This window comes from Acyrthosiphon pisum, chromosome A1 (assembly GCF_005508785.2).
Source record: "Acyrthosiphon pisum isolate AL4f chromosome A1, pea_aphid_22Mar2018_4r6ur, whole genome shotgun sequence".
In the NCBI taxonomy this organism is placed as follows: Eukaryota; Metazoa; Arthropoda; class Insecta; order Hemiptera; family Aphididae; genus Acyrthosiphon; species Acyrthosiphon pisum.
The window spans coordinates 113980334-113991668 of record NC_042494.1 but is presented as its reverse complement, the minus strand read 5'-3'; the positions used below and the strand labels follow the sequence as shown (position 1 = coordinate 113991668).

The following is an 11335-nucleotide window of genomic DNA, read 5'->3' as shown; positions in this document are numbered from 1 at the left end:
AATTTTCACTTTTGAACCCCCCCAAAGTACCAACTAGATTCACTTTCCTTTCAGAAAAAGGTACAACTTTGAAAATCGAAAGCATTTTTACTGCTCCAAAAGTTGTCGTCAGACACATAAAAAAAAATATAAAAAAAAACACACATCATTGTAAAATCAATACATTCATCACTTCGTTCAGAATCTAAAAATAAAATGAAAATATTAAAGTACGTATAATCGACAATAATTTTCCACGGGTATAGGTATGGTATAATATCATCACGTAACAGACATTACCGACTGGCGACTTGTTACATAAAATTAACTTTTAGGTACCTACTAGCTATAATATACAAATAAACGTCAAATGTCTAAATTAAACAATAACTAATAAAACCGATTATTCGAGTACATAGAATAGACTATATGACTCCATATTTCCATAATCAATGTTAAAAAAGGTGGTAAGTGGATGTCGCTCTGCTGTACAGTAGGTTACAAGTGGGTCACTGTTTAATGGATGGTATTAAATTCGAATTCAATGATATAATATCATTGTGTAAGAAAAACGATTCTGAGTGGAGATGGTATGTCAGACTAGGTATGAGACATATTATATTCTTATCTATGGTATTAAAAAAAATTGACCTATAGTAGGTACCTATAATAAATTCAAAATTAATCATATCGTGGTACTATCATAGATATATAATAGTATACTTTAGAAGTTTCAAGTACCCACGAATAATATTATACAATCACAACAAAACAACTAAAACAGTTATTCCAGGTTTTTTAATATGTAATTTCGTCCAAATTTGAACTTAAAATGACTATAAAAATAAACTGTGCTAATGTATTTCTTAGAATTTTTGGTAACAGAGTTAAATATTTACGTGGAATCTTGTTTTAAATTTTCAATCCTTAGATATAAAAGTTGAACATTTTATAATTTTTTAACTACAAAATAATTATTCAATTTTAAATTTGATAAATTTTGTCAAAATTCGATCTTTAAATGCTTATAAAAAAAAATTGTGCCTATGTATTTTTAATATTTTTCAACTGCTATTGTAACAATGGATCAGGAGCCTTGTATTAATTTTTTACACTTTTTGGTCAAATAGATAAAACTTTATTGGTATTTATAGAAAAAAAAACTAAAAAAATTGAAAACTTACAATGTCCGTAAACAGCTCAAAAAGAGTCAATTTTCAAAATTTTATCGTATATAGAAAACGCTAATATAAACATTCAGTGAAATTTTCAAGTTTCTACAGTCACTCGTTTTTTAATTACAACAAAATAAGAAAATCGTTAGTAGAAAATCGAGTGAATATCAAATGTTGTAAAAATATGAATTTCAAACGCTCATAAAAATTTAATTTGAGTTTCTATAGACATTTTTTTTTTGATAAAGGTAGATTATCCTATAAGGAATCTTGTATCACATTTTAAAATCTTAGTTCTAAAAAGAAAAATTTTTACTAATTATAAACTCAACATAATTAGGTAATTTTCGTGATTTTTCCATATTTTGTCAATTTTTGAACTTTAAATGCTAATAAAAAAAAACTGTGACTAAGGATTTTTAATATTTTTCAAATGTCATTGTAACAATATAGTAGGAGCCTTGTATTAAATTTTCAAGTATTTTTACTCAACAAATAAAGTTTTATTGACATTCATAGAAAAAAAGGTGGGTAAGTGGATGTCGCTCTGCTGTACAGTAGGTTAGAAGTGGCTCACTGTATAATGGATGGTATTAAATTTGAATTCAATGATATAATATCACTATATAAGGAAAACGATCCTGAGCGGAGACGGTATATCAGTCTATGTATTAGATATATATATACTTCTCAATGGTATTAAAAAAAAATTGACCTATAATTATAGGTACCTATAATAAATTCCAAATTAATCATATCATAATATCTATTAGGTACTTATAACGCGTTATACATCAACAAAAAACCGTGGTACTATCATAGATATATAATAGTATACTTTAGAAGTTTCAAGTACCCACGAATAATATTATACAATCACAACAAAATAACTAAAATAGTTATCCTATGTTTTTAATATGTAATTTCGTTACTTAAATTAATTAATGTTTACATATTTTGTCAATTTTTGAACTTTAAATGCTAATAAAAAAAACTGCGACTAAAGATTTTTAATATTTTTCAAATCTCATTGTAACAATATAGTAGGAGCCTTGTATTAAATTTTCAAGTATTTTTACTCAACAAATAAAGTTTTATTGACATTCATAGCAAAAAAATCTAATTAAATTGGAAACTGAAATTGTCCGTAAACAGCTCAAAACAAACCAAAATATTTTGAAAATTTTATCATGTATAGAAAATGGAAATATAAACAACCAGTGAAAATTTCATGTATTTACAGTCATTCGTTTTAAAGTTACACCAAAAACCAAAATCAATTTTCTCGAAAACAGATTTTGCGTAAAAATTCCCGTTTTTCCTTAATTTTTCTTTTGTTTTTCACGGCGATTTTGAAAACTATTGGAAAAACTTTACTTTTGACCCCCAAAGTACCAACTAGATTCACTTTCCTATCAGAAAAGATACTCTTGAAGAAAATCTTTTTTCTGTCCTAAAAGGTGATGACAGACACAAAAAAAAACACACATCATTGTAAAATCAATACATACATCGTTCCATTCAGAATCTAAAAAAATGATGTCATATTAAATGTTGAAAAGTTTCTAAGATAGGTACATAAACAAATTCGTGATAGGTTTGGTATTGATAAAAAAAAAATTAATGCCCATAACTTAAAAATAAAAAGTTATGCCCACTCTTTAAAGGGTATATTTTTTGTATTTTTTGATATACTTTTATACATATATGATGTCGGCCGGTCACTTTCCCGCGGAACGACCGGAACCAGAGCCGCATTTGGAAATATTGCACCCCGGTGCAAAAAAAATTTGGCGCAACCTTAATGTGGGAAAGACCCTTATGAACTTTTTGGAGTGTATGCCACTTGAGCCATTATGAGACCGGCTTATAATTCATCATAATATAGGTTATTTTTTGTTGTTTTTTTACATATTTAGTTAAGTACCTACCTACCTACTTCATGGATCATATTAATATTTAATATATTATTAATATGAACGAAATAAAAATACATTTAATAAAACTAAATAGGTAGGTAAGCTATGCAAATTAATATTATATTTTTTGAAAAATATTTTGAATTCGTCTGCATTATTGTTGAGAAGTAATAATATTGATTTTTGTCTTTTATCAAAGATTGTTTACGATTTTGTTATCCACTTAGGTTTTTTTGCCGGCCATAATTAAAATAATACAAAACAAATATATAATAAACAACAGCATCGAGTATTGAAAGAAAAATTATTAATCAGTAATCACAGCTTTCACAAATGCTGTGGCTCGAGTTTGTAGACTAATAATTTATTTTTATTGTAGGTATACAGTTTTGTAGAAAGCACTTCTCACGCGTTAGCAAAGTATCTACGTCGTATCATTTTAAATAACTTATGTCTATTAAATATTAGAACCACAACAAATTTGGGAAAATTATTAAGGAACTTAAAAAAAAAAAAAACTTAAAAAAACATCAGGTGTATAATATACCTGATAATATTTAATATACCGTATATGAATAGGCAATTCTCGAACGCTGATAGCTATGTTCCTATAAATTCATTAGCTGTTTTAATTTCAAAAAGCATAGGTAATACATTAATATTATATTGCTATTGAAATAATTTAAATTTTAAAAAATAACTTTTGTTTCACAAGGAAACAAATTTCCAACGACAACATTTTGGCGCCCGGGCAGTTGTAGTCAGTGCCCCCCCCCCCTCCCCTTTAAATGCTGCCCTGAGCGTAACACATATAAGCACAGAATTAGTATAGGTAGACGTCAATGGAATAAACGGGCCGTTATTAAAATATTATGTATTTGTGTTCTTCTAAGGTTTTACGCTAAAGTATGATCATATAATATTATATATAGTATTAAGTAGAGAGCCTAGATAATATAATAATATAATATAGAGGCTCTCCAGTATTTAGTTTCAAGTATCAACCTCGGACATATATATATGATCTGTGCTATCAGCATGATTCTTCTCTATATCGTGGTATCAACACAGAATAGAATATCAATCGATAGTAAAGTTGTTGTTATTTTTCTTTTCATTTCCTTTTTTTTTTAATTTATCAATAAAGTTATCAGTTAAAACTAAAGACAACAAATGAACAAAGTACAAACTTTCAGTATTCAGCCTAAACTTTGACAATGATCTCTCATATAGTCATATGGCATAATAATTACAATTTGTAATGATTTATATTTACAAAAACTGAAATACCGATCATTGGGTATGTTGTTAAGTTTAATAGTTTTCAAATTTAATTTCAAAACGTTGGATTCTCTGTGTGGTAAGTGTTTACTATTTACAATTCATGCTGTATAACATGAACTATTTCTTTTCTTAGTTCATGCTGTATAATATCCCTTAATTAACCATAGACTAAGATTTAAAATGCGTACTATTATATTTTATAATATCTTAGTCTGTGCCCTGTCTATCACATTATTATCCCATATTCCCACTTTATTTCACATTTGGAAATGCAATTATCATTCATAATAAACTTCTGTGAAATCAATCTATTTCCAAAGACTTCCTCTGATGATAAACAAGGTGTAAATACCTGTGTAATACGATATTCATGACACTTGTATCATGCAAATAATAACAGTAAAAAACTTGTTTTTTTTTAAGGTACAAAGTACAAATGCACAACGTTGTGATGATATGCTTAAACAAATACTGTAGATTCTAATTTAGAATCTAATCTACAGTATTTGGTTTAATAAATGAAGTTTAAAAGATTATCAATGTAATTTGACTGTTAGCTGTCAACTAACTGACATGTCTTTTTTGCCAGAGGTAACTTAAATTCTGATGTACAATGTACATGTATATTAACCAGTAATTACAATGATATATTTTTAATTTTTCAGAAAGAGCCTTTAAAGTTTGATATAAATCTTTGTGGAGCTCCCGAGGAGATTGTCCACCTAGTGGATAATATTAAAAAAGTACCTACCTATAGTTGAATTCTAATATATTAATAATATTTATAATAAATAATATTTTTAGGTGGGAGAACAATTTTTATATCATTGGAAAACTTTTCCAATTATTTTACCACCAACAGCTATTACAACAAAATGTCAAATAAATGGAAACGATTCGACATATGGGCCAGGTGAATACAATTATTTTAACTATCACTATATAAATGGTAAATATGTATTTACTTTTGGCTTAGGTGCAGATTCAAATTGTACTTTGGCCAGGCGACCCATAACATCTATTCGTTCCATCAACTGTCGAGATTTGTTTGTTCCACCATCTTTTGATGAATTGGATGCAGTGGCTGTAAATACCAAAGGTGAACCTAGGCATCTAAATACCAAACAACTAGAATCTTTGCGTGAACGTGGGTAAGTTTAGATAACCTATATAATATCTTACATATTTTATAAATGGATCTTCAAATTCTGTTATTATTAAGTCTGGACAAGGATATACATGGAAAGCCAAAGAAGTTGAATTCAAAACAATTGGATACTATACGTAAACTAGGGTATGTCAAGGTTTTGACAAAACTAGGTTGTTGGTTATTGTTTGGTTTTTGGCTTGTGCATCGATTTTAGTTCAGCAGTTTATTTTTTGTATTTAGGTACCTAATTATTTAAAATTTATTAACTGACAATTATTATTTTGAATTTTAAGGGAATTTGAAGTGGCTAGTATTAATTTTGTTGGTCAAACACACAAATGGAGATTAACAGAATGGTTACAAAAAGGAACAGAAAGAAATCGGGAGACACTACTAGATGATTTAGCATTTGCCTTACAATTTTTATTAGTGACTGCAAGAGCTAGGTTATTTTCACATTTTTTTAGCATTGCAGAATCTATAAAGGCTATACTAACTGGCGTGATTAAATTAATTGGTAGGAATAAATTAACATTTAACACTTGATTTTTTTTAAATACCAATTTTATGTCCATAGATATAATATTTGGAGTACCTTCTTTACAAGCACATAACTTACCAGAAAAAATAAGAGAAGAACGATGTCGTTATTTGGTTGCTGAATTAATTTGTCGAGTATGTTAATCTTCATGGAACAATGTAATTAATAATAAATACTCTTTTAATCTTAAATATTACAGCCAGAATTAGAACATGCCTTGGAACATTTAATAAGTTTTGTTCGAAAACAGTTGCGAAGAGCCGCTACCGAAAAATTTGAACCATCAAAAGAAGCAATGTGCCCCCAGATTCCTATTCCTTATCAATTTTTGACTCCAAAAGTATTGAGTAGTATTATATATTTATTCTTAATTTTTAAATTTATGATAAAAAATTTATGTTACAGCGCGAAGAAATTGATTTGAGGCTTTTTGATAGAGATGTAATGAAAAAAGCATTACCTGTGATAATGGGGTTGTTGGAACGTGAAACACGGGGTTGGTTTCTACATTTTAGAGAAAAACTTATTTATGAATTAAAAACACAAAAGTTATCAGATGAAGAGATTGAAAAAGTAAAACATTGATAAAAAGTCCAATTAGTATTGTATTAATTTATTTTATTTTATTTTAGTCTGTTAATGAAGCTGTAATGAAAGAGTATTTACAACGTGTATACAAAAGTATAGTTAATAATGTAGAACTGCAGATGTTAGGTGATGGAATTCCTAAACTTTTGATCAACCAAGCACAATGCATTGTTCTTATGCATCGGTAAAATCTTTCTAAATTTAAGGACTACATTCATAAATATTAATTCAAAATATTTTGATAGAGCTGTTGAAAATGTACAAAGGAAAATAATTAAACAAAAAAATACGCTATCTCAACGAATGCAATATACCTATCCTGTTTTATCACGTATTGGTCCTTGGATGAGAGATAAGCAAACCATTGCAGAGGTTGTAAAATCATAACTTACCTAATATATTAATTTATTGTAAATTTAAATGTATTTACTTTAGGAAAAATTTATTCAAGAATGTCAATGGAGTGCTCATGAAGAAGCATTAACTCTTTGTAAAGAATACAAATTACATCAAGCTGTCTATTTTTTACAAAGGGATCTGACTTTTATGAGAGAAGTACATACGTTTTTGATAATTTTACATTTTGTGTACTTTACCTTAGTATTCCATATAGTGCCATAAAAACTGGGTGTGTAGAGTGTGCCACGCACATGGCCTTAGGGCTACATACATTTGGGGGCCCCGGCCTGAAGTAAACACTAAAAATGCAAATCTTAATTACTCACAATAAAAATAATGATTTTACTGATGTAAAACATGTTTTGAAACCTTAAATTTTTGGTCTCTTTTAGATTGTAAGACTTATAACAAAAATTAATTTAGGATAAGGCCCAATAAAAATACAGCACACGGGCCCCTTAGTATGTAGTTGCAGCAATGATTCCATATAATTATAAACAATAGACCCAATGGCCTACTTTTGTTAGTTATTTAAATTTAAATTTATTACTACATGACACATTGTTTTTTCTATGTCATGCAATCAAATTAGTATACTATAATACTACTATAAAATACTATATATAGATTTAAGTGCTCTATAGGGGACGAGGACGATGAGGTATTGCTCCAATTTGTGTTTTTATCAACTGTTACTAGTTATCAATTAATATTAAATTATAATGTATTATTTATCTAGAGAGAACCAGTCTTGTCAAAAGAACTTAAAGCTGTTAAAATTCCAACCAGAACTTTTCATTGGTTAACACAAATTTGGCTACCAAAAAATTGGATTGTACGAAGATCGTTCCAAGGTCAATCAGAAACTATACCAACTGTATTGAGTACAACAGCAACAGCTATTACAACACCTAGGTCTAATCCCAGCCAAGTATGTATTACGATTTATGATCATTGGTCATATTATTATAATTTGTATAATAATTTATGTAATATTTAGGCTGTATTTTTGGTAGAAAAAGAAACAACCCACACAACCACAACAAGATGGCCATTTTGGAGAATTATTAACTTATTATATCGCACTTGGACATGGACATGGAATGCTATGTTTTTCTTTGGTGTTAGTCATTTAAGAACTTAATGTTTTGTCAATACCTTTAATTTGTAACTTAAACTATTTTGTTTATTTTAATTGTATTAACAGGTGGTTATACCGTGGTGTAGTCCTGTGAGTGTACGTTCTTTGTTTTATTCAGAATCTTTTTATCCAGATTTAGAATTGTCCCAAGTGAATGGTACATTATTTCCTAGAAAATCTTCACTTACTTCAACGCTCCTATCTAGATTAAATTTACTTTGGCGGCACATATCAAAAAGTCGAACTCATTTCGAAACAAAACCTGATACAGGTAAGTTTAAATAAATATTCAGTAATAATAAATTTAGCTCATCAGATACAATTGTCCAAATATAATTTCTATCTTTTTATTTATTCCTCAATCATTCATGTCTATTGAATTTGTCAACTGTCACAAATTGCTTCTTAAATTTAATTTCTCCACTTTCTTTTTCAATCCCCTATCCTTTTGGCTTAATTTAAACATCTTTCCAGGCTCTTTTTCTTTCATATTATCTATTTATCTTTTCCTATTTAATCTTTCAATTTTTACCATTTTATCCGTGGTTCATTTATTCCCATTTAAAAATTCTTCGATTTGATTAATTGTCAAAGTGTATACATAAAATTGTTACTCTATAATCTATACAAAACTATAACTAAAATTATCAATAATAATTTTTTTATTCTTAGGATTTATTGGTAAAGGAATGACAAGACATTTAAACCGAGCTTGGAACTATGTAATCAAAGGTATATTGGGCACATTAGCTATGTTAATTATATTTCCAATTATATGTCTTTCTGCAAGTTTTGGAAGTCTGATGGTGGCATTAACTGGTCCAATATGGTAACTATCTTATAATTTATTTTCAAAATGTTAAAAATTATAAAATAATAACGTATTTGCAGGATGCCTTTGGTAACATTTTTATTACATGTGTTCAACGGTTTAATTTATGATTTGGACTCTCCAGCTGAATGGAAAAACAGATATTTTGTTGTAATTGAAGCTGTTGTATGGAATATGATTTTTCAGGGCATTTTACAACCATTGATAGCGTGTTTAATTGCTTTCATATTATGTCCAATAATTACAGTAATCTTATTCATCGGTAATTTTATTAACTAATAATATATTATTTAAATTGCTTACAATAATTTTATTTCAAATATTTTCATTTATTTTATTTTTATTATAGTTGCTCTGTTGAGATATTGGTTTCGTTTAGCATGGGATAGCGTTATATACCATTTGGTGATTAAAAAACGTGGACGAATACCAGCATGTGATAGTTTCATTGTTAAACGTGTGGCTGGTCCAGGTATGGCATCAGATTATTACTTTCAAATTCGTCCTGAGCAAGCTTTGGCTGCATTTGAGGCTAAAATGGAGTTGGATGAACTTAACGCATATCAAAATCTAATGGAGCAAAAAATTCAACAACCGCAAAAAGATTTTGCGCGCTTTGTTGATGTATGTTTTGGACCATTTAGTGCACATTTAGCCAAAAATGGAACTTATCGAATACTGGAGAAAGAAGCACAGGATTTGATGACAGCACTTCAAGATAAATTGGAAAGAAGATTACGAGAACTTCAATCTGGTTTGTCAACAACTCTAAAATCGAAAATTAGATTAACTTCAAAGGATCTTAAAGTAAAATGTGTATTATAATTTAATTATATTAATATATTTCTAATGATTATAATTTTGAAATTATATTTAGGTTACGGTGGCTTTAGCATCAAAAATGTTGGAATATTGGTACCCTCAACATGTAATGCAAAAGTTGTCTATTAGTGAAGAAGAATTTTGGGAATCCAAAGGACTTTCAATAAATGATTGGTCTGCTCTTGCTGTTGTATTTCTGACAGATATATTCAGTTTAGATTTTCTTACACCATTAGATGATGCAGATACTAAGTTTAAATTAGAGGTAATAAATACTAATAATAAATATATTAAAATTCTTGACAATATTTTCTCCATAGACTGAACAGAGTGTAGATTTATCACGATTCTATAATGCTGTTCAAAGTATTAATATTGATGGCCAGTGCTCAGAAATATTGGGTCCATTATATTCGTCACGTGGAAACATTCAAATACAATCACCATACTTGGAAATTTCTGCTTTTAATCCTCGCTCAAAATTATTACACTGCAAATTCAAAAAAATAGATAATGCTTGGTATATATTAAATATATATATATTCACAAAGTTTTTAATCATTCAATTAATTTATGTTTTGTTCTAGCAATAGTATTACGTACACAATGTTATTAGGCGGTCGTTTTAAAACTGGAACTCGCAGACCCAAAGCATACTTGAGAACAAATTCTATGCCATCACAACGTAATAAATCTCGGCCGTGGAAACGAACACAACAGTCATACATGGCAGATAAAATGTGCATCCCGTTACCTGTTCCTCATCCAGCCCATATAGCTTTAATAATATATAATCGAGATTCTGAATCTCCCATTCCTTTAGAATCTGAAAATTGCATTGGAATTTTAAGGTCTGTAATACTTGATAATATTAAAAACTGACAATCATATTCATTTTTTTTAACATTTTTAGGGCCTTAGAAGATCGGACATCTGATCCTACATCAACTGATTATATTCCTGCTAGTAGTTTTGACAGTGCAGATTCTCGTAGTTCCTTGACGTCAGAAAGTGTAGAACCAGAAGAGCAAAATGTTAATGTATATAACTGGCAACGTGATGATTGGATGTTGCGAACACGACAGACTGGAGCTGTACGGGTAGAACTAGCATCACCTGAAGACATAAGTCTTGATTCTGAATCTACAAGAGTTGTATTTGGTACATTAGGAACAACCGTATGACTGAGTTAATTTATACATTAATAAATTAAATCCATGACAAATAAAGAATAAAAATAAGTACTTCTATAAATTGAAAATAAACACCAAATAGTTTATTATATCGATGAAACAAAAATAACATTAAGTTATTACTTATTAGTATTATCTACTTGTTTTACATTTATATTGAGTTATAAGAGAAAAATCACAATAATCAAATGATTTAATAAATATTAATGTACATAGATGTATCATCAACAAATAATTTATCTTATTTATTACAAATCTCCTCGCATTTTTTTAATACATAAAGTTTATTAAAGTATAATATATACTTCTAAA

At 28.5% G+C, this 11335-nt stretch overlaps 1 protein-coding gene across 4 annotated transcripts; it reads left to right on the top strand.

Annotated features, from left to right (window-relative positions):
- Positions 1-4165: 4165 nt before the first annotated feature.
- LOC100164078 lies at positions 4166-11118 on the top strand. 4 transcript variants are annotated; one of them, XM_008187842.3, is made up of 23 exons: positions 4166-4433; positions 4781-4948; positions 5023-5100; positions 5162-5270; positions 5340-5508; positions 5580-5651; positions 5801-6024; positions 6085-6182; positions 6248-6388; positions 6454-6621; positions 6681-6820; positions 6882-7008; positions 7072-7191; positions 7775-7966; positions 8036-8158; positions 8243-8447; positions 8849-9005; positions 9068-9270; positions 9358-9815; positions 9886-10095; positions 10151-10350; positions 10418-10681; positions 10744-11118. In XM_008187842.3, exons 2-23 carry the CDS (start codon positions 4931-4933, stop codon positions 11012-11014), a joined length of 3747 nt encoding a protein of 1248 aa, XP_008186064.1. In that variant the 5' UTR covers positions 4166-4433; positions 4781-4930; the 3' UTR covers positions 11015-11118. The 4 variants fall into 4 exon arrangements, with proteins under 4 accessions (XP_008186064.1, XP_008186065.1, XP_003246542.1 ...); XM_003246494.4 differs by having other exon boundaries at positions 4168-4433; positions 5334-5508; XM_008187843.3 differs by lacking the exon at positions 5580-5651 and having other exon boundaries at positions 4167-4433.
- The last annotated feature ends 217 nt before the right edge of the window (positions 11119-11335 follow it).